Genomic DNA, 23,945 nt, shown 5'->3' with positions numbered 1-23,945 from the left:
CTCGTGTCCCGGCCGACAAAACCATAACAATATATACGACCTCAGGCCTGTATGGCTTCAAACAAGAAAATTAGGCCAGTTGGTTCATCATTTCTGTGGCCTATCATTTGGTCTATCTTGGTGGTTTGAATTGTGTTACAATAATGTGATAGGGCAAATTAGTTAGCAATTGTCGCAGTGGTATAAAATTGTTTAAAAATCAATTAAAAGGCTTCAAACAGACACAACTCCTTGTTTTATGTGTAGATTTATGCAGTCCCCTCCCACCCAACAAGGACGGAATTTAAGTCAATAAAATGAGAGATTGAATTAATGTGGTGTTGATGTAGAGCAGGTTAATTGTCTTCTTCCTCAGTCAAAGTTCCTTTGTGCATCCTTGTGTGTAAGTACTGCAGGAATGGCAATCTCCGAGAGAGTGAAGAATATCCGGATTGCACAAGTAATGAGGTTCAATCTGCTTGGGCGGGTGAACCATCGGCATTGGCACAAAGCTCACATATCTCACACTGAAGACCCAGGTCTGAGCCACACTTGTTTCCACCTGATTTAAAATCCATGTCAATTATCTAGATCTTGAGTAACTGTCATTCACCATTGGTTGGCAGGATAGCTCATTTGAATGAGAAAGATTGTATCTGGATGAGAAAGTTCGAATGACTTGACGAAAGCCCATGAGATTTTTTTTCTTCCTCTTTCAGGCAAGTACCTCATTTCTCTACTAATTCAAGCATTATATTTGCAGATGACGTTGTGCTTGATGAATGCAATACAAGACTGGCGTACCCATCGGAGCGCATTCCAAAGCAGTTCTGTGAAGATGAACATGTCAACATTGCCAGGCTCAGAAAATTTGCAAATTTTGTCATAAACAGTATCCTTTTTATTCATGATCGAGATTCATTGGGGTTATCTGCCGGCAGAATAGCCTGAAGGTATGTGCACTCTCCTCTGAGCTGTTTCGCCTGGGTTCAAATCTCTACCCAGCTGTAAACTCTCATCCTAATTTTCACAGGAAGCAATGTGGACACCGTTCATCGTTAAGGAGGATCCGTGTGCCAGCACCATGCTGTATACGATATAAGTGTTACGTGGAAGGAGGGGGTGACCTTAATTTGTGGGCGTGAACACCTCATGTGGTAGGTGGGGCTAGTCGATGAGATCATGAGAACTTCTCATGAGAGTCTGGCCAGAGCTGTAGATAGCGAGAGTTTGGCGAACCAAACAATGGGCGCCATGTTGTTACCCAAGGTCAAGTGCACGAGCGTGCATGCAACTTACTGCTATTGGGGAAGGGTTTATTTTTATGTTCCTGAGTTTCATACATCGTTTAGTTGTGTGTTGTTTGTTATTTGTTTAGTCAGTTGCAAATCCTGTCCCTGTTACACAAATGTACGTACAAGTATTGATTAGATTTGTTGGAATTTCACTGATCCATTATTTTTCATTTACAGTGCATTAAGCTTTTGTTTTTTTCACATTCAGTCATCCCAAACGAGGGTCGTTGAATTGCTGGGCTTCAATTCTTTCGTTTGAAGAATAAAAATCTCCTTGCTCCATCCATTATGTCTATAAAATAACCACCTTCTAGAGGCCATTTTTCCCCACAGAGCAGGGTTTGGCCTTTTTCGGGCACCGTGGTCCCCTTTTTGAAGCAATGTTTTATGGCCGGATGCCCTTCCTGCCGCCAACCCTGTTGGTCGCCTCTTGCGACACACAGGGACTTACCAGTGAGCTGGTACTCAATTTGCCGACCTGGAAGGATGGCAGGCTGAGTCAACCCCCCTGGCGTTAATTCTAGTGCGGGAGCCCAGAAACATTTGTTTCACATCTCGAGTACAAAAGGTTTGAGGCCTGGAATATATGCATCTATGATAGGAGACCCCAAAAAGGCAATTCTTAAGTTCTGCAATTCTGCACAGCAACCAGGGGGCGCCACCAAAGACCCCTAAATGTGACTCTTAATTCACAATTTGAGTACATCTTTCAAACTTGTCTTAAAATGTTCTCTATAGGAGTGGAAATCAGAATTCCCAATTCTTAAGTTTTCAATTTGTGTATTAGGTCGCTTAAGAACGACCTAATTAATGCTAATTAACGCTAATTAGCATTTTTAATTCACAATTTGAGTACATCCATGAAACATATGGCAATGTATTCCTTAGGTCATCCTAAATCAATCAACCCATAAAGAAAGCTCCTCTCAAAACATTCGTAGACGAATGTGCCAGAAATAGACGAACACCGGATAAGAAAGTGGCAGTTCTGAAGTGTACTCGTGATTTGATGGGCCGCCTAATAATCCTTGCATCAAAGCGTGATGTTGACCTGCAGCATATATTCCAATATCCCCTTACACCAGTACCACTCACGATGTGCAATCCTGATGAGAGCATGGTCAAGACAGATAAAAGTAAGTTGCTTAACTTACTGGAGAGCAAGGAGATCAAAGGAGACGGACCTCAACAGATCAATGCATACGTAGTAGATGGACAATATCTTCTGCACACCCTACCTCCAAACTTACCACCCACATATGGAGGTCTAGCGAGGAGCATACTCTACCAAGTATTGTCATTGTCCAAAGTCCGGGTACACGTAGCCTTTGATGATTACGCTCAACCGTCACTGAAGGATGCAGAAAGAGCCAGACGGGGGACAACAGCCGAGGACAGCAGATCCTACATTATTACTGGTCCAGCACAAAGAAGGCCCAACGATATCGGCAAAGCGCTAACGTCCAGGTCATTCAAACGGGAACTTCCTGATTTTCTTGCAAGAGAATGGCAGGATCAAGCATACGCTCATATACTTGGGACCTGTGATGTCTTCCTAGATGTTCCGTCAGGCCAGTGCTTCCATTTCCACGTAAGCGAAGGAGAGGTCAAGCGAGATACCGTAGACATGCTCAGTAACAACCATGAAGAAGCGGATACCAAGATCTGCATGCATGCAAAGGCAGCAGACACCTCGAATGGAAATGTAGTAATACGCGCCTCAGACACGGACATAGCTGTTATTCTGCTCTATCATTGTGAGAAATTCAGCAGCCACATCTGGATGGATGTCGGTACTACATCCAAGCGTAATCGGAGGCTCATTGACCTAACAGCGATATCCAAGTCACTGGGACCACAACTGTGCAGTTCCCTCCCTGCCTTCCATGCCTTTACCGGCTCGGATTACACCGCAGCATTTGTAAGAAAGGGCAAGGTTCAGCCCTTTAATAAGCTGGAAAAGATGCCCGATGTACAGCAAGCTTTCAAAGCTTTGTCAACAGATGGACTGCCAAGCGAGAAATGCAAGGACACACTCTTGAAATTCACTGCTATAATGTATGGAGCCAAAGAGAAGTCGAAGGAAACGTTAAACGCCTACAGGTTCAAGACCTTTGAAAGAATTTACAAGCCCAAGTTAAGAGGAAAGAACCCACTTGAAAAGCTGAAGGGAGCTGATGCCAGTAGTATTCCTCCATGCGAAAGAGAGGTTGCTGCCCACATAAAGCGTGTATCGCTTGTTTCAAGAATGTGGGCCAATGCTGACCAGCCAATCATCCAGCAACACCCATCAGAGGATGACGGATGGGAACTAGTGGGAGATCAATATAAACCCATCTGGTTTGAGGGAGACCAACTTCCGGAGTCGCTCGTTCCAGATGATGAAGAATTAGCTGATGCTGACGATGATGAGGTCCTAGCGCAGTCATCTTCTGATGAAGAGGACGTTGAAGGAGATGGTGATGATGGTGATGTGTAGGTTTACAATCGACCAAACCTGTTCATACGATTATATTCAGTACGGTACATATCCAAAGCATCCTGACAGGGAATTTGTAATGTTTTTGAAATTTTAAGCAAAATAATGTTAGGAATGTTGGATAAAACAACATATATACAATCATGTTGATGTTTGAGATAAATTCAATAATTTTTCGTTGATATAGTTAGTTGAGTTTTTACATACATTAAAATTTGTTTTTAGTTCAGGGTAATTAGCTTAAACATGTTAAATAGTTTATAAGCGATAGTCAGAGATAAAACAGCAATATCGCTAATAGAGTAAAAGTTAGACATTAGGTATTAATTTTTATAAAATTAACATTAAAAATTGTTTTTTGTTCCGAGATTTGAGATTTAATTGTTGATGGGCGGTAGAACCAGGACGCCAATTTACTACATGACTTACTATGATCTGATTTTGAAGCATAATTCATGCATACTAAGTACATTTTTGTGTAGTTTATAAAAAAATAAAACATTGTGTTTGTATACAATCTATGTTTCTCCTTTTTGTCAGTGTGCATTCTTAAGTGGGTTAATACATGAAATGGATACTTAAGAATGACTGATCTTGATTTAGGATGACCTAAGGAATACATTGCCATATGTTTCATGGATGTACTCAAATTGTGAATTAAAAATGCTAATTAGCGTTAATTAGCATTAATTAGGTCGTTCTTAAGCGACCTAATACACAAATTGAAAACTTAAGAATTGGGAATTCTGATTTCCACTCCTATAGAGAACATTTTAAGACAAGTTTGAAAGATGTACTCAAATTGTGAATTAAGAGTCACATTTAGGGGTCTTTGGTGGCGCCCCCTGGTTGCTGTGCAGAATTGCAGAACTTAAGAATTGCCTTTTTGGGGTCTCCTATCATAGATGCATATATTCCAGGCCTCAAACCTTTTGTACTCGAGATGTGAAACAAATGTTTCTGGGCTCCCGCACTATTCAGCGATCGACCGCGATTTGAACCCAGGATCCTAGGATCCCAAGCCGGCACCCTAACCGCTAAGCCAACACCAGGTATCTCATCCATTATGTCTATATTGGATGGAATTAATTATTTTTTAATGTTAATCCATCGATATCCCTTTGCGTGTTTAATGACTGACTATGTGTAGCGTTCACTCTGTACTTTCTGCTGGTATATCTGAAGTGATGAAGATTCATTCAATTCACTCGTCAACTTATACACGATTAGGTCTCTACCTCATCTATGTACTTCCTCTCTTCCTACTCTCTTTTTCCTTCAATGCATTCCCCTTTTCCTCTCATTTTTACTCCTCAAAATCCCTTTCTTCCTATTTCCTTACTCTCTTCTGTCTTTAATACACTTCTCCCTTCCCTATCTCGGCACCTTTCCTCCTCCACTGCCTCCCTTCCCCTCTCTCACAATTTCATCTTCACTCTTTCTCACTCTCTTGCCTCTCCTCTTCCATCTTCGAAGTCATACTGATTAATTGATTGTGCTACAAGGAAGCTGACAAATTTATGTTTAGATTAACTTGCCACTTTAATTGCACAATGTTGGTGAGATGATCTACAAAAGGAAGAATGTATAGTACATCCGATTGCACACAGTTAGTTGAACTGCTAAAGTATCATTACTGCTTCATGAATGTACACACAAAGCAAGTACATGTACACACATTTGAACATATACATGTATTTGAATTCCATGTGTTAACATGCTATGTCCACTTGCTGAGGGCTCCTTGTCGTTTATATGTTTTATGCCCTTAAATTATCACAATTTTGTTGCAACTTCTCGCATTACCATACTCTTGCTTCCTCGTGCTCAACTTGACTTCGATTTAGTTAGTTTATCTTTACGCACATTCCCCTGTTTCCTCGCATAAAAGTGTAACCTCGTAGTGAAGAATTTCATTAAGAGACTGCGCTTCAGCCCATGGCAGGCTGGTAAGTCAATGTCATGCTGAACTTTGAGCAAGCAATGCCAAAACCTTTCAAAAGGGCACGATTTGCACTGCCCATGTCAGATGTGATTGCTGTGACATGCAACTCAATGTCTTTTGCTTTCTGCAAGACTTCCAGAATGACTGGCTTTAGTTTCGTTCCATCCATGGCGTTCCCAGTGAAGTGATCTGCCACCGTTTGTTTCCATCTCGTTGTCACTCCTCAAAGCATGATCACTCGGGCATGTGTAGCTTCACCACTGTGATCTGGTAATGTAACATCCCCTCGCATACAGCTAGAACTTACATCGTATTGGAGGCCTGCTTTGATCGCCATCTCATCAAGGGTGAGGCAACACTCCCTCTCTTCTTGTCTCATTGCCGCTACTTTCAATTGTAGAAAGGTGAAAACTTCATGTAAGATGCCTAGATCCACGGAGACAACTTCCAGTCTTCTTCTCAGTGATCTAGCTGATGGCAAAGGTTGATTTTGGGCAAGGAGCAGCTCATATCCGGTCGCTCCACATGCAAAGTTTAATTGAAGACCTTTTTTGACAGTGTCAGCTGACCATTTATTCCCCCGTGTACTTGCATGATTGAGTTTGGCAAGCTGATCTTTGTTGAAGACACTTGAAACTGTCACCTCTCGCAGTTTACACTGTTTAAGAACCTTCTTCTTCTCTCTCCTGTCCTTGGCCAGAGTCTGTTTTAGTCTTGATATCTTGTTTGTCAAGGCTTTCAGTTTCTCTTCGCAGCTCACAGTCTCACCAGAACATGATGCATTCTGCAGGGTGTTGCTTGTCAGATCCAAGTCTGCATGGTTGGGTTGGTAATCTGGAATATCCTGTTCGCTGCCATCTGTTCAAAAAAGCAAAATAAAAGTGGAAGAAAACTGATTAGAAACATCTGTTGCACACCTGACACACACATGCATACAAACTAGAAAATCAAGATAGAATTACACACGTAAAGTAATAATATAAGAAAATGAATTTCTTAATACAGAAACTAAACATCAATAAAAAGAAATTAATAGAAGTATCTTGAAAGTGTAACACTATACAGGAAACTCCTGTCGACTTTTTCTTCTCTGTCAAACTTTAAAAACTTGTTATTTGTTAATTGTATTTAAAAAAAAAAAAATGCGTGGCTGTACTTTGTCGAATTGTTCACATTGCACAGTTTGTACATCGATTTTATCTTGATGTTAATTAACAAGTCTTTGCAAGCAAATATGTTGTCAGAAAGCTCAATATTTTTTAGATATATATTTTACTGAAATTACCAGTCATATTGATGTTCTTAATTAAACTGTTTGAGTTCACATACTGAAATATGCTGCACCTTCAGTAGTTGCCTCTTTTGTGTGTGTGTGTGTGTGTGTGTGTGTGTGTGTGTGTGTGTGTGTGTGTGTGTGTGTGTGTGTGTGTGTGTGTGTGTCATGTGCTAGAATGTATGATTCTCTTTGAAATGTCCACACATTCAAGAATCAAATTATTTATTAAAGCCCTACTCTGATGGCCTTTTATCTAGTAAATTAAAAATTTGAATAAATTTACAAATTCTAGAAGAAAGTATGGTAAACATGTGGTATTCTTTTAATTTTTTTAAACAACATAATTACCATCGGCACTGGACTCGCTTAGCTGTATCTGGGACTGAATAGCATCAAGGGATGAAGTACAATACGAGTGCTCCAGTCATATTGTTTTTGTTGCATTGTTAGATGGTTCGTGTACTAAATCTGTCCTGCATCGTTTTTGAAGTCTCCTGGGCTGCGAAGTCAAACTTCGTTGGAATAGCATTTGGCTTGAGCTTCCTCAGGTCATCGGCCCTCTGACACTCATATTGTGTCTCGTCGAAATGATCCTGCAAAGAAAAAGAAAGACAAAGACGAACTTTTAGTGGGGTGTGTGCACTGTGTCACTATTGCTGAGCCAAATACGGGCACGAGATTTGGGTTAAAAATCCTGTTTAACTCACATTTACGGGTTGATCCTGACGTCTGTTCATAATTGTCGACTGGACGGGGCTAGCCTCACCGCTTCCTGGGTCGGCCTAATCTATCTTGGACGAGACCCTAGGCCTAGCCCCCAGTCTGCCCAGATGACTATCTGATCTCTGCCCAGATGAGATCAACTCTGATAGCGTAGACCAGAGCATATCCAGGTGTATTGACCTAAGCATGTGGCTTGAAATTTACTTTGTTAGTTAGTGTTACGTAAGACTGAGTCTGTGAGAGGCATGGACACTTACTTCGCACAAGAAAGAGTTGTCGTTTGGTTTCCAGCCTTCTCGTCGAACCTTTATCTCCCAAATTTTCCTTCGATCTGGGTTGCGGGGAAAACGGTGCATTGATTTTCCCCTGTCTGAACGATTAGAAAAACCGTATGCCGGACAGCACGGCATTTTTTTTTTTTTGACTGATGAAAAACGAAGCTAATGCATGCAATGCGGTGCACGTTCTGCTAGTTACGGAGGTTGGGTAACAACATGGCACCTGTGAATCACATGACAGCGCTTAACCAATCATAGGGCAGGCCAGTTGAAACCGGGTTGACTGAACTCTCTCCATCTATGGCTCTGAGTCTGGCCATCACAATCTGTCTGGCCAATGTGTGTCAGCCATGGTGGCGTAATGTGCTGTGGAGAGGCAAGTGCCATTCATAAATTATTTTTATAGGCACTGTGGGAAGAATGGCCAGAGCAGAGGTCTCCGTTCACGTCTATCATCATAATTATGGATGTTTCAAACAACGTCAGGAATGGATGGAACATGGAACACATTCAGGGATTTATCATCAACTCCACCGTGGAATATTAATTTGAGAGAATTTAAATTAGAATATGAAGTACGCTCTTTGCCTTCAAGGAAATTACTTGAACTGAAATGTAATATTAATTGAAATAACATCCCATCATTTTACAATTTTTGAGATATTTATAACTTGCTGAAGCAATGCCAAGAAAAAAACTGCTGTCAATGGTCCTCGAACCCCTTATATTATAATACGTGAACCACGTGATCAAGGTATTTCTCGAGGCCGTTCATCTAGCAGATGTGTGGTGTGGTCTATACATATTAAAGTTGGTGGGAATATATAAGGTCAGGAATGGAATTGGACAGAGAGAGAGGGAGAGGGAGAGGAGAGGAGAGGAGAGGAAAGGAGAGGAGAGGAGAGAGAGAAAGAAACAAAGAAAGAAAGAACTACTGTTTTAATCTTTGTCTGAGGCTGAATAAAGATATAAGAGCAAGGGCAAAGTTATCTGGCCAGATGTTTTGCAGAATTCAAACTTGAAGCAAAGTCCACTCATCATTTATAAACAAAACTAGTGAGGTACCTGTGCTGCAGGTGGCAGCGCAAAATCTAAAAAAATGATTTGAGAAATGGTGTGAAAACTCCCAGCGCAGGACACCTGTTGGGAGGAAAAAGGGTTCCACAGAAAGTTTGGCAGGCCAGTCCCAAAACTGAGGGAGTAGTTCGGGGACAGACAGACAGACAGACAGACAGACAGACACTTGTTTTATTCTCGAAAGATTTCCAATTATGTCTCCTGCCTTTGATGGCCACTGCACAGCCAGTACCAGGTATCAGGTCTCTAGTGATCCTGCCAAAAGGCAATGACCTCTACAATAGCATAACTGGAATGTCAGTTGACTTGGCACACCTATTTGTGCTCATTTCTTGCAGAATCCGTGTTTAGCTAGCAAAATCGCTGCTGGCAGTATTTAGCTCTCTCCTAATGCAGGCCTCGGCGTAGGCTGGTAACTTTTACGGATGAACGTGATGGCACTTGCGAGGAGGTTATCAGTTTGTGAGACTTTGACTTTGAGTAACTTCATTATTATTTGAGTTGTTGTTGTTTTTACCTTGACATTCGTGCCAGATTTCATCTACCAGATATTTGTTCTTATCCTCATCCACCTCGGCTTTCTTCTTTTCATATTTGATACATGTAAGTGGCTTGGACTGGAGGCCGTTGTGATTGTTGAATGAAATGTCAACGCATCTCGACATCCAACACAGGAAGTTGTTCATCCAATACAGGAAGTTGTTCTTCCAACACAGGAAGTTGTTCATCCAATACAGGAAGTTCTTCATCCAATACAGGAAGTTGTTCTTCCAACAAAGACTAAAAACTCGACTGGAGTTTTCTGCAATGAAACTTCAATGTGCACCTTTCAACCTCTTCCCCCCCCCCCCCCCCCCTCTCCTCTCCCCCTTCCCAGGTTATGAAGAAATTTTGGAAAGTACCCATTTTGTCCTTGCAAGGGCAGTGGTGGATTACATATTACTTCCAATCTTTATTCTCTCCATTTGTGAAATCGTACTTCAGTGGATCATTGATTTTAAGGGCTTCTGGAAGGACTATTTCAACATTGTTGACCTCACCTTGACCATTTTGGTAAGTTAACCTTTTCATACAGTCCGACAATAGAATAATGGTTTTTGCATTTCCAGTTTGCACTATCGCATCAAAGCATGGGGGAATTTTAAACGTGAATAAAATCAAAACCTGAAACTCCACAAACGCATCACTCACATTATTCTTCTCAGCAAACACTCGTCTCTTCATATATGCACACGCACACCCACTCACTTTATAATTTAATGATAGAAGATACTTCAAATGTACACCAGAGGCCGATGGGACCTCGGAGCGACGCGAAGCAAACAAAATGGTGGCGCCTGGCCTGGATAATGGGCGGTGCTTGTGAAGCTGGGGGCGAGGAGTGGCCTGTATAATGGGCGGTGCTTGTGAAGCTGGGGGCGAGGCGTGGCCTGGATAATGGGCGGTGCTTGTGAAGCTGGGGGCGAGGCGTGGCCTGTATAATGGGCGGTGCTTGTGAAGCTGGGGGCGAGGCGTGGCCTGTATAATGGGCGTTGCTTGTGAAGCTGGGGGCGAGGCGTGGCCTGTATAATGGGCGGTGCTAGCACAGGCAAAACTGACCTTTTAATATATATATAAGAAGAATATTCTCCTTCCTGAGCATCAGGATTAAAAGCGATGTGATTGTTTTAATCAAAAATGGAAGGCCGTGTTAATCAGCCATTTTGTATATGACTTAATATGAGGTTTTGGTAGCCTACCTGCTTGATCTCACCATGGTGCTTGCTTTGAATCCCATCGCATCTCACAGGCCCTGATTCCCCACGTGATGCTGGTTACCATGGATACTAGTTCTGTCGCCCGTATGGAAGACATCGAATTCATGAAGAAATTCCGCGTGTTATTCACTCTCAAAGTGATTCCGCGAGTGGAAGGATTTCGAAGGCTGGTTGTGCTGGTCTTCAAAACGCTTCAGGTGTTATTTTCCTTCATGTATTTCATTCCTCCAGGTAATCAAGGAACCTTTGTGTTTACATTTGACGAAGGGATGACTGACTAACTCGGTATGTTTTTCTCTTGTTTAGAAAATGAAGAACATTTTGGTGAATTTTCTCATCATTTCCTACACCTTTGCAACATCCGGAGTACTTTTCTTCAAAGATTTTGGGGACGAGGCCCACCTTTCAGGCACCAACGGGACCGACGCCCATTTTGGGATGGAACCCCACCTTGCAGACCACACACAGGCCTACACCCACAGTTTTAAGTAAGTTTACTCATTTGTTTCATCACTAATACTATTACAAGAGCTATATAATGATACAAGAGGATAATTTGAAACATGATTGTAGACTTACGAGACCGACACCGGGTTCCAGCCAGCACGTCCAGTTGTGGCCCATATGAGTCCTATGTGGGATAACTTGTGGGTCCCAAGTGTGTACCCCCCCCCCCCCCCCCCCCCCAGGTATGCTCCATCTGGATTTGCCCATAGGTTCCACCTGGGGCCCAACTGGGCTAGCCCATGTGGGCAGAGCATGGGCTTTTCGTGGGCTACCCCATGTGGGCAGGGCATGGGATTTTCGTGGGCTACCCCATGTGGGCAGGGCATGGGCTTTTTGTGGGCTAGCCCACATAGGCAGGACGTTATTATTGCCCTCGCCAGAGGAGAGGGTATTGCATTTGATTCCGTTTGTTTGCTTGTTTGTTTGTCCGCACAGAATAAATATGATTTTCTCTGCAACTTATGCCAGGAAGAGGAACGACAGACGCGCTCTTTATTTTGAGGCAGTTGCAGGACAAGTACATGGAGAAGAGGAAGAAGTTGTTTCTTGGGTTTGTTGATCTGGAGAAAGCATTCGATAGGGTTCCACGCAAAGTATTGACATGGGCATTGAGGAAGTTAGGAGTGGAGGAATGGTTGATCAGAGTAGTGATGGCAATGTACAAAAGAGCGCGCACAGCTGTAAGGACGAAGGACGGGAACAGTGGTGAGTTTGAGGTGAAAGTGGGAGTGCATCAGGGGTCGGTACTAAGTCCACTACTATTTGTAGCTGTGATGGAGGTGCTGGCTCAGAACGTAAAGGAGGGTTTACCGTGGGAGTTGTTGTATGCAGATGATCTGGTGTTGATTGCGGAAAGTATGGATGGACTGAAGGAAAAGATGAACAAGTGGAAGGAATGTATGGAGACAAAAGGTCTGAAGGTGAATATAGGAAAGACGAAGGTGATGGCAAGTGGTAAAGCAGGTGGTGAGCTGGATAGAACTGGGAAGTGGCCATGTGCTGTGTGCAGGAAGGGTGTCGGAGTGAACTCCATTCAATGTACAATGTGCGCTGAGTGGGTTCATCAAAAATGTAGTGGTCTGAGAGGGTCATTAACCAGTGTGGCAGCTACATTCAAATGTAAGGTGTGCACAGAGGGAGCTGCCTGCAGATGGAGGAAATGTTGAGTTGGAGCTTGGAGACGGCGTGAAGCTGGAAGGTGTGAAAATATTTTGCTACCTCGGAGACATGCAGAATTGAGAAGGTGGATCAGACTCGGCAACGATTGCTAGAGTGAAAGGTGCATGGAAGAAGTTTCGGGAACTGAGTGGCGTGCTGATGAGGAGGGGAGTGTCTTTGAAGCTGAAGGGAAAGGTGTATTCTGCATGTGCGAGAAGTGTTATGATTTATGGGACCGAGACATGGGTCATGAATGTAGAGCAGCAATAAAGGCTGGAAAGGGTGGAAATGCGAATGGTTCGGTGGATGTGCCGAGTATCGTTGAGAGAGAGGAAGACAAATGATGAATTGCGAAAGATGATGGGAATAGAGCCTGTGATTGATGCTGTGAAGAGGAACAGGTCGAGATGGTTTGGTCATGTGTTGAGGAAGGATAAAAGTGACTGGTTGAGAAGAGTGATGGAAATGAATGTGGAAGGAAGTAGATGACGGGGAAGACCGAGAAAGACTTGGTTAAAGATGGTGGAAGAAGAAATGCGGGCAAGGCGGTTAACAAGGAGAGATGCAGAAAATAGGGCAAAATGGAGATTGTCATGGGGACCGCAAGGCTAACCCCCGCTCTGGCAGGGAAAATGGCCTTAAGAATGCATGTTGTTGTTGTTGTCTGCAACCGTTGGTCTGATTGACAGGAATTTTTCACCAGACGTGCACCTCCACCTGTATAATTTGTAATGATAATTATGACATCATTTCGGATCATTGGGCATGGTATGGGTGACATCTTGGAAAAAACAAAAAACTTTGACCTCTATATCTCCAAAAGTGCTGCATATAAAAAATTGAGATATGGCTCATTGTAAAGAACTCTCCATGGGGAATATCATATCTTAATGATAGTCATAAATGCCTCTATTATGACGTCATAAGTCGACAAGTACAAAACTTTGTTTTGACATATTTGTTAAATATGTTAAAACTATGTTAAATATGTTAACCGCCATATTTGTTTTAACACTAAAAACACTAAAAACACATCCTGGCAAGGGTCTGCAATCTCTGATTGCTCTTTCTTGTTGTACATGTGGTCCATATGGGAACAGCCTTCCTGAGGCTGTTCAATCCCACTCTTTTCTCCTGGGCGTCGAGCAGGCAGTCATCCCCCATCCCTATCTGCAATCGTTTCTTCCGCCATATATATATTGTTACGGATCTCGGTTACGGCACTCCCCTTACCGAGGGGGGTTTAATCCCCTCGTCTATCACACTGGCCGTCCGAGTCCTGGAGCTATGACGTCACTTCCGGTCAGCGGTGAGTCGGGTTGTAAGCCCAATCCGTCCTACTACCTAATTACCAGCGCCTTCCGGTAAGCGAGGAAATGAGCCCCGCCGGAGCCGCGGCTGTAATGGACACGCCGAGCGAAGCGAGCCACGACTCAGGCCGTTAACAAAAGGACTAAACCCGATTATAGTGGTTGGCCAAATCATGCCATAGGTACTCAATTGGAAGAAAAGACGGAGGCGATCGAATGAGAGGAAACCAGAGTAAGAGAATAACAAAGAGTGGGTTTATTAATTATATACAAAAACCCAAAAGAAGAGGAAATGAAAGCAATATACAGAGCAAAAGGACACAGGGCAAGCTTAACTATACAGTCTTACTTACAACCCCGGACAAACAAACAGACTTACACGAACAGAGAATGGCAGGAAGGAGTGGCTGGAAGGGGGAGGAGGTCCAAGCCGATGGCAGGGCAGGAAGGTCCAGGCAGATGCGCAGCGTCGAGATCCGCTCCAGTCCACGCTCCAGGCTTGATGCGAAACCCGGCGGCAGCTGCACGTATGGTTTCACGCGGTCGGACAATGTGAATATATGGCGATATTGTCGTTGTCAACGGACCCACTCTCCTGCCTTATGATTCAGCGTGTTCTCCTCTGGTACCTTGCACTTCGGACCTTCGCACTCATCTCTCCTCTCTCAAAGCAGTCCCTCGCAGCCGCTTTTATAGGGCGTTCTTGTATCCAGGCGCCGGCTCCTATGACACGCCTACCGGTCGGCTCACCTCGGCCCTGGTTGGCCGGCGAGGGCTCGCTGGCTCCACCTCTGATGGTGAGTTGACGTGCCACACCTTGTTCTTGTGTCCCGCCCCCTTTTTCCTCGGCCTGAGACCGCATGTTCAATGGCGGCTTGGGGCCATCAAACAAACCAAGACAAAGGGCAGCGAACGCTGCCCTACCGCTACTGCACTTTGAAGAGCAGGAGATTATTGGGGAAATTGAAGGGGCCTATCTTATTTGATTAATGCAACGCAGATTCAACTATTGGGAACAGATCCTTAACTAAAACACAAAATAATGAAACAACTACAGAGAGGTCCTATGGTGCTCTACGTGTTGTACATGGACTAACTAGGGTGCGCTCTTTAATAAAGCCAAATAATGGGGATATTTACAGGGGATCATTTATAAGGGAACATTTACTAAAATTTACAAAGTGAAGGTTCTAAAAACCGTAACACAGCACCCGTCTCTCCTCCAGGGCCGTCCCGGCCCGAAAGAACTTTAACTTAATGTGGCACTCAGGTGTAGTAACCCTCTACTATTAACCTTACCCTGAGTGCGACAGTTTTAAAACAATTAAGTATGTCCCACTGCTACGTTGCATCCACCCTAACAGATTCACGCCCACAGGATAACCGAATCACGGAATTATTTCCAAACTACACATAAAGCCGGTGGGGAGCATCATTTACAAGACACTAAATATGTACACTGCAAACCCAGGACCTGTCTTTTGGGAGACAAAAATATGTTTTGCAAGAGGAAGGAGCATGCACTGCACTGTACCGATACACCATACCCACATGCCCGGGGATGCACAATTGATATTGCAGTGCACCCCCGAGCACAAGAGCATTACAAAGCAACAATCAGCACCAAAGCACTAAAAGCACCATCCAGTGCTCATTTCACACATGTCATCACATTTCAATAATAAACAAACTGATGACTCTCTTCTCAGCTCCTGCTCTGCTGGCCCGATGTTTCTTGATGTTGTCGTTCTTGTGGCTTGCTGCCTATTTGTAATAATAAAAAAGGCACACAATGCGTCCATTTTTTAAATTTATGGCCAACAGGGGCCAACTAAGGGTGGTCCACCTGTATGGCATAGGGGCCACCTCACCGTGGTCCGCAAGCAAGCTTTTCTCTGGCCATCATGGCCGGTCCCAGCAGAGGGGCCAGGCCCCAACAACGTGGGGTCCATAAGTGTGGTGCTTAGCCACAGAACCGTGGTCCATATAGTGGTGCTACGCCGCACGCCGTGCGGTCCATAAGGTGGTGTACCGGTCCAGGCAGGCTGTGCAGCGGTGGTTCGGGCACACAACTGCGGCTACCTGCGCACTCCCCCCGGACCCAAAAGAACAAGCCGTGAGTGGGGAAGGAAGGACACAGCAAGCAGCAAGGTCGCAAGGGTACACATTAATAAAGGTAATGCAAGGTGAGGTGCGCATGGGAGCGAGCGGAGAAAGGTCGTCCATGCTGTACGTCACCCCCCCCCTGTCACCAACCCTACCCTTGCCCTTACCCCGTATTTACAAAATTCTACACATTTACAAATTTGTCACTACTGTCTCGTCTTCCCCATATCTCCCTGAATCCAAATTGGTCACCAATCCCTCTAATCCAAATTTGCCCCCCAATTACAATTCCTCATCAATCCCTCCTCAGGAGGAAGAGATGGAATTACAGCACAATGTCACACTTACGTCATGATGCGTCTTCCAATCCAACCAAACACTTGCAAAAATCAGTGGTGTGGAGTCCTGTCATCACCTCAGGTGAGTGGATGCAGATGGTGCGAAGAGATTTCAATCCTAACTATACTTCTAAATGACTTTAACACTTTTACTCTACCCGGGATCTTTCCCTGCAAAACCATTGGCCATCTTACACTATGTGGTTCTAAGGACCGAACTCCCATTGACCAAACTGCGGTGCTCACCAATTTGGGGTCTCACTCCCCCGATTCTTCACCCTGTGGCTTCGCACAATTTCCAGGCTGGGTCGTGTGGCGCTCCCAGCAGGTCCGCTCACCTGCACACCTCCGCCACTGCAGTTGGCTCCTGAGCTTACCTGCTCCTTACCCTAACCTACCTAGGGAAGGCCCTCTGGCGCTCTCACCCCCTACCGCCCTCTCTGGCGTCAGGCTTCCCGGGTCCGTCCTCCGGATCCTCGGGCCCCATTGAACAACTCTACTGCCTCCCAGAGCCTACCTGTGGCCTCACCTGGCCGACATACTAACAGTGGCGGAGTGCCCATTTAATCATTCGTACTAACAGGCCACATGCCCAGCCATTCCACTTTACTCATGCACCAATCACAACACTCTGTGCCACTACTTGCACCACAGATGCCAATATCCAACCACAATTTACCTACTCCCTCTACCTACTTTTAAACTACCCTCCCCGGGTATTCGTGAAGGGGGTCCATCTTCCCCACCCACTCCTTTCGCACCAACCACTCCACTCCACGTATTCCACACTACTCACTCCACACCATCCATTCCATACTCCATTCCATCTATTCCATACTCAATTCACTCCAGACCATCTATTCCATACTAACTATTCTACACAACCATTCTCCATACACCTGTGCTTCGCTTGCACACCTGTGCCCACACACCTGGTGTCACCTGCACACCTGGTGGCACTTGCACCCTCCTTTCCTCCCAGGCTCATTCATTCAATACAACTCACAATCGCACTTTTCACAATACGCTGCTTGTATTAGTGTTAAATCCCACTGCTGCTGCTGCTAGTCGGACTAGTCGGCCACTAGTCGGCCACTGCTGCTCAATCACCTCCTTCACACACACTGCATCATCTAAGCTGACTACTCCCTTCTGAAACTCGTGCTTCCCAGTCGCCCCTTATACTATTGCACTCCCTCGTCATTATAATCCACTAATCTGCTACGCCCCCTCTACAGGTACATGTCACTACTTAACTCTACAGTTACCTATGGTCATCTTTCTAAATCCTAACAATAACCTAACCCTCCTGGGCTAGTTTGCACAGCCACCCCATAAACTAATGCTCATGTGCCCTGATGGTGATGTGAGGAATGGTGGATTTACCATCCCTCTACACCATATACCTTTTGCCATCAATTTCCAATTTTGCCAATCAAATTTGCCCATCAAATTTGCCAATCCAATTTACCAATCCAATTTGCCAATCATATTCACTATCCCTACCAAATGTCCGTTAAACTTGAGCCTCGGTGCGTCATGACATTTTCAAAGCTCGGCTTCGCAAAGCCGATCAATGAATTCGGGTGGTTTGGTCTCCTGCGGTTGGGTCCGTCTGGCATCCGATTCAGGGGAGGAGGTTTCATCAGGCCAAGGTTCAAAGCACCATCCCGGCGCGGGGCCTTTCGCTCCCATGTGCGGTGGGTCAGCCTTGCCCGGGTGGAACGCCACCACCACAAGGGGGCGCCGTTCCGACCCCTCCTACCCTCCCTCGAACCGGGCCGCCCACTTTGCCTGGCAAAACGCGGACGCGACCGTGCAGGGCGGGGTCCGGCCCGAATCGTGCACGACGCTCCGAACAGGAGCGACGCGACACCGATCCCCGCCGGCTCCCACAGTACACAAAGCCCGGCACGGACCGAGGGCTCGCGTCGGGTATACGTCGGCCTAACCGCTGCCCTGGTCAACGTCGATGCTCCCCGTACATGCTCACACGCATACGCGACCCCTTTCACACTCTCCAAAACCGGTGCTCCAACGCCGCTCATACATCCCACGCATTCTAACACTGTACTCGCTTGTGCATTCTCTTTCACTCCATACTCCGGTGTACTCATAAAGCTCACCACACACTCGCGCACATTCTTGCGCATCCATTCTCCTCGCACACTCTATCACACACCTTTCTTCCCCCGTTACGTCCTCTGTAACACTCACCACGGGTGTGCACTCCTGCACATACCCACTCACGTGCTCCGATGTGCACTTCCGCACACGCGCCACAACCAACTCAGGTGTGCATTCCCGCACACGCTCAACCATTCCAAGTGCATTCTTTCTCACTCGCCACAACCAACTCGCACTCCATGTCACTCTCACCACCACACTCTGTCGTGCATTCATTCACACTCGTACATCTCACCACGGACCTTTCACTAGCGCCCGGGTGCCGTCGCGACCCCAAGCGCGCGGAAATTTTTTTTGCGCCAAACACAGACCGACTCACTTGGGCGCTTCTTCCTCCTCGCTCCAACACCTGCAAACTTTCCATTTGGTTTATAAGCACAGCATCACGATGCGAATCCAGACTTTGTGCAATTTCCATTCCTTCACCCCGCGGGTGCTCTTCTACGTCTGCGGTGTCTCCAATTCCAATTTCCACCACTATTGGTTCGATTGATTCGATTTGAATTTATTTTTTCTTTCCCTCGACGACCGCTGGTCCGAATAAAATTTCCTTTTCTACCTCGGCGGTCGCCGGCTTCCCCATACCCCGGGTCGCGATTTCTACCCCGGTCCAGTTACCTGCGCCTTGCTCCAACTCGCTTTTCCCGCGCTTCTCAAGCCGCGTTACCTCGTCGCATACCCTTGTGTCTTTCCCGCTCGCCCTGCGGTTAATGCTCTGCCCACATTCTTTTACGCTGTTTCTCAATTTCTCTCCCAGTCTATTTTCCAATCCCTTGAAGCTATCCTCCGTTTTGACTATAAAGGCCATCATGTGGGTCACGAATAGGCCCCAGTCTACTGCCGCTGCAGGCTCGGCTACCGCGACCACATGCGCGGCGCCGCCATTTTGTGCGCCCTCAACCCCCGCTACCGCATCCTCATTTTTTTTTATTTTTTTATTTTTTTTATGTGGATACTGAATCGAGGCTCGTGAAAGAGCTAACATTTATTTCACAAACAAATCAACCAGACAAACAAAATATACAAAAAGACGGAGCGGAAGACAAGATGGGGAGAGAAGGGGAAGCATACAACCACAACATTTGAGAGCTGGGAGAAGTGTGGGAGGGAGAGGGCTTGGGGGCAGGAGGCGTGGGAAGGGGAGGGGGGAGAGGTATAAAACACAAGGGGACCGAAATTAGCGGGGGTAGAAAAGATCAAGGTTTTGGATGGGGGAGGATAAGAGATGGTGGTGAACAGCTGTTTTAATAATAATAATAATAATAATGCATTTATTTTATATAGCGCTTTTCAGGAAGCCCAAAGACGCTTTGACAGAGTGCAAAACATAATGCATAACAAAACATAAAGACAATTGCAAAAAAGAAGAATCAATAGGGAAATATTCAAAGCACAAAGGAGGGAGAAAGAGAGGAGATAGTCAGGGGTTAGATGCTGTGGGTTAAATGTTGAATGCAGTGTTGAACAGGTGGGTCTTGAGTGATGTTTTGAATGTGGTGAGTGAGGAGGAGTCTCTGATGGTGTGAGGTAGTGAGTTCCAGAGGGTGGGAGCAGCGATGGAGAAGGCCCTGTCCCCCCAGGATCTAAATTTGGTCCGGATGGGGGGGGGGGGGGGGGGGGGTCAGGAGGTTGGTACCAGCAGAGCGGAGGTTGCGGGTGGGAGTGTGTCTGGAGAGGAGGTCAGCCAGGTAGGATGGGGCCAGGTTATGGAGGGCTTTGTAGGTCAAGAGGAGGATTTTGTACTGGATTCTCTGGGAGATGGGGAGCCAGTGAAGCTTGTAAAGGACGGGGGTGATGTGGTCACGGGTCCGGGAATGGGTGAGTAGACGGGCAGCGGAGTTCTGAATGTATTGGAGTTTATTGGTGATTGTTGAGGGTGAACCATAAAGGAGGCTATTGCAGTAGTCCAGACGGGAAGTGATGAAGGCGTGGATGAGGGTTTCTGCAGCCACGGAGGAGAGGGATGGACGGAGACGGGCGATGTTTTTCAGGTGAAAGAAGGCTGTCTTTGTGATCTGTTTAGTGTATTTGTCGAAGGAGAGGGTTTGGTCAAAGATGATGCCAAGATTCCGGATGTGAGGGGAGGTGGATACTGGGAAACCGTCGATGTTGAGGGCAAAGTTATGGGTGGACTTGGTGAGCGTTTTTGGGCCAATGATGATTATTTCAGATTTATCACAGTTAAGTTTGAGGAAGTTGATTTGAAGCCAGGATTTTATTTCAGTGATGCAGTTTGTCAGGATAGAGTGGGTGGCGGTGGAGATGGACTTGGTGGAGATGAAAAGCTGGATGTCATCGGCGAAGCAGTGGAATTGGAGACCATGACGGCGGATTAAGTGACCGAGGGGGGACAGGTAAAGGATGAAGAGGAGGGGGCCAAGAACTGAACCTTGGGGGACACCTTGGGGGAGGGGAGCAGTGGGGGATTTGCAGTTATTGATGGAGATGAACTGACGTCTGTCAGAGAGGTATGATTTAATCCAAGAGAGGGCAGTGCCGGTAATGTTAAAGGTGGTTTCAAGTCGGGTGAGGAGGATGGTGTGATCGATGGTGTCAAAGGCGGCGCTGAGGTCGAGGAGGATGAGAATGTTGAGGATGCCAGCGTCAGAGGAGAGGAGAAGGTCGTTGGTGATTTTGAGGAGAGCAGTTTCAGTACTGTGGTTGGAGCGGAATCCGGATTGGAATGTTTCATACAGGTTATTGGCAGAGAGGTGATGTTTGAGTTGAGTGGCTACAGCGCGTTCCAAAACCTTTGACAGAAAGGGTAGGTTGGAGATGGGTCTGAAGTTATTTAGGGTGTCAGGGTTTAGTCCAGGTTTTTTCAGAATGGGGGTAACAGCAGCAATTTTGAGGGATGGTGGGACGATGCCTGTAGACAGGGAGGAGTTTATTGTTGCAATGATAAGTGGAGAGAGAGCAGGAAGGGAGGCCTTGACAAAGCTGGAGGGAATGGGGTCAAGAGTGCAGGTGGCAGTTTTCATTCCGATGAGGAGTTCAGAGAGGTCAGTAGGGGAGACTGGGGAGAATTGAGACAGGGGATGGCAGGATAAGGGGGGGCAGGTGGTTTGAGGGGGAGCAGGTGCGGCGGTGGTCAAGCTGTTGTAGATGTTTTCAATTTTGCGTTGGAAGAATGAAAGGAAGGAGATGCAGTTGTCTATTGTGAATGACTGGGTGGTGGTGTTCAGGGGGCTGAGGAGTTTGTTTATTGTAGAGAAGAGTGCTTTTGGGTTTCCAGAGCCAGAGTGGATAATTTGAGAGTAGTAGGCGGAGCGGGCGCGGGAGAGGGCATCTTTATAGTGTTGTATGTGGTCCTTGTAGGCCTGGGAGTGAACTGTGAGACCTGTTTTATTGCGGAGTCTTTCAAGTTGGCGAGCACGAGTTTTCATCAGGCGGAGTTCAGGGGTAAACCAGGGAGCAGAATGGGTGAAAGAAACTGTTTTGGTTTTTATAGGCGCAAGTTGGTCAAGGCAGGAGGAGAGAGTGTGGTTGTAGTAGTCAGTGGGGTCAGAAGGGGTGTGGAGGTCAACGAAGGGAGAAGTGGACATTTTTTCAGAGAGGGTCGATGAGAATGAGGCAGGTGAAAGAGCGTTTAGCTTACGGAAGTTGATAGTGCGATAATGCCTTGGTGCTGGGGTGGGGATGTTGATGGTCAGAGTGATGGCTAGGTAAGGTGGTCAGAGAGAGTGAGGTCGGAGCCAGAGAGATGGTGCAAAATTAGTCCAGTAGAGCAGACAAGGTCCAAAATGTGACCACGGTTATGGGTAGGAAAGTTGACATGTTGAGTGAGGTTAAAGCAGGTGAGTAAATCAGTGAAGTCAGTGGTTAGCGTGGAGTCAGTGGAGTCCATGTGGATATTGAAATCACCAAGGAGGAGGATTGAGGGGGAGAGGGAACATAGCTGGGTCAGAAAGTAGGAGAAGTCAGACAGGAATGATGGGTGTGGTTTGGGAGGGCGGTAGACAACAGCCATGACTTACTGTGTGTGACCAGAGAGTTTAAAAGCCAGGTGTTCAAATGATGGAGCAGATGAGATGGAGATGAGGTTGGTCTTGAGACCTGGAGGGTGGAGTGGGATTGAAGAGAGTGAGGGAGTTTGTTCCAGAGGCGGGAGAAAAGAGGAATGAAGGAGTGAAGGTGAGCAGAAAGTCTTGATTTTGGCAGTTTAACCATAAGAGGGTTGCAGGCAGATCTTGTGCAACCTGTAGGAATATTTGGGGGACAGAGCCCAGAGAGGGCTGGGGGGGGCAAGGCCAGAGAGGAGTCGGTAGAAGACGGAAAGACCACCAACCTGCCTGCGGTGAGTGAGTGAAAGGCCCTTGGAGTTAGCTTCATCGCGGGAGATTCCAATGATTCTGAACGCTTTGGTTTCAACAGCGTAAAGACGGGCTAGGTGTGAGGCAGGAGCACCAGACCAGAGGGGAGAGCAGTATTCCATAGAGCTGCGGATGAAAGCCTTGTATGTGGTGAGGAGCTCAGGTGTGCCAAGGAAGGACTTCGCACGACGGAGGATGCCCAGTCGGCGACTGGCTTTGGAGGCCAGATTTGAAATGTGGTTTTCCCAGGAAAGATCATGGCAAATAGTGAGACCCAAAAGCTTGAGTGACAGAACTTCTTGGAGAGGATTATTCAGAAAGTGGATGGGAGGGTTTTCCAGTCGGTCTTTTGGGAGAGACCTCGTAAGAGTGTGAGATTTATCAGCATTGAAAGACATGTTCCATTTGTTTGCCCAGTCTGTGATTTTGTCCAGGTCTGCAGAGAGTGAGAAGGCTGCAGACTGCCGATCTGAGGGATGAGGAATGGAGCGACAGAGAGTAGAGTCGTCAGCAAAGAGATAGAGAGGATTTTCAAGAGAGTCAGAGAGATCATTGATGAAGACCAGAAAAAGCACAGGGCCCAGAACACTACCTTGGGGAACTCCAGCCTGAACAGGAAGAGGAGATGAGAGAAACCCATTCAGGGCCACATGTTGACTATGACCAGAGAGGAAGTCCGCCAGCCATGCGTGGAGATTTCCATGGATACCAAAGGAGGAGAGTTTGGTGAGCAGAGCAGGGTGCCAGACCGTATCGAAGGCACGTGAAATGTCAAGGGAGACAGCTCTAATTTCCTGTTTGGTGTTGAGGACCTCCATCCATTGTTGAGAAAGCAGAAGCAGCATGTCCAGAGTAGAGTGACCAGGTCTGAAACCAAATTGATGATCAGAGATCAAGCCATTGGAGAAGAGGAAAGATTTCATATCTGAAGCAATGATGGATTCCATGACTTTGCTGATAATTGGGTTTTATATCACCCACCAATAAACTCTTACATGTTTTTTCTCCTGAAATATATGACCATTGTCCCTTCTTTGGTGCTCTTGAGACCTTGTCACATGGTGATGTTGAATGTGCATGCTTGATTCTTCTATTTGTTTTGCTTCATGAAATGTGCACGAAGCTTTCTTTAAACTTTACCTTGAATTCTTTTATTTTTGGCTTTGTCTCCAACACACACCCAATATAAGTGGTTCTGGCGAACTTTCTCGTTGCCA

General features: G+C 46.0%; 1 protein-coding gene and 1 long non-coding RNA gene across 2 annotated transcripts in view; one reads left to right on the top strand and one right to left on the bottom strand.

The window, feature by feature from the left end:
• The first annotated feature begins 397 nt into the window (after nucleotides 1–397).
• LOC144889078 (cation channel sperm-associated protein 2-like) overlaps nucleotides 398–23,945 on the top strand; it is a 26,870-nt gene continuing 3,322 nt past the window's right edge. The window contains exons 1-6 of the mRNA XM_078768906.1: nucleotides 398–518; nucleotides 743–871; nucleotides 9,587–9,655; nucleotides 9,930–10,105; nucleotides 10,842–11,006; nucleotides 11,116–11,297. Of these exons, the coding sequence (XP_078625032.1) occupies nucleotides 398–518; nucleotides 743–871; nucleotides 9,587–9,655; nucleotides 9,930–10,105; nucleotides 10,842–11,006; nucleotides 11,116–11,297 (842 nt within the window). The remainder of the gene's footprint in view (nucleotides 519–742; nucleotides 872–9,586; nucleotides 9,656–9,929; nucleotides 10,106–10,841; nucleotides 11,007–11,115; nucleotides 11,298–23,945) is intronic.
• Nucleotides 5,273–8,017, bottom strand: LOC144889079 (uncharacterized). The gene is made up of 3 exons (XR_013621581.1): nucleotides 7,955–8,017; nucleotides 7,323–7,567; nucleotides 5,273–6,556 (listed from the first exon to the last, which is right to left on the bottom strand). It is a non-coding gene; the product is annotated as an uncharacterized LOC144889079 (long non-coding RNA).

Source organism: Myxine glutinosa, unplaced genomic scaffold (genome assembly GCF_964187855.1).
Source record: "Myxine glutinosa unplaced genomic scaffold, kmMyxGlut1.1 SCAFFOLD_695, whole genome shotgun sequence".
Classification (NCBI taxonomy): Eukaryota; Metazoa; Chordata; class Myxini; order Myxiniformes; family Myxinidae; genus Myxine; species Myxine glutinosa.
The sequence above is the reverse complement of the archived record's forward strand: the minus strand, read 5'-3'. Positions and strand labels throughout refer to the sequence as shown.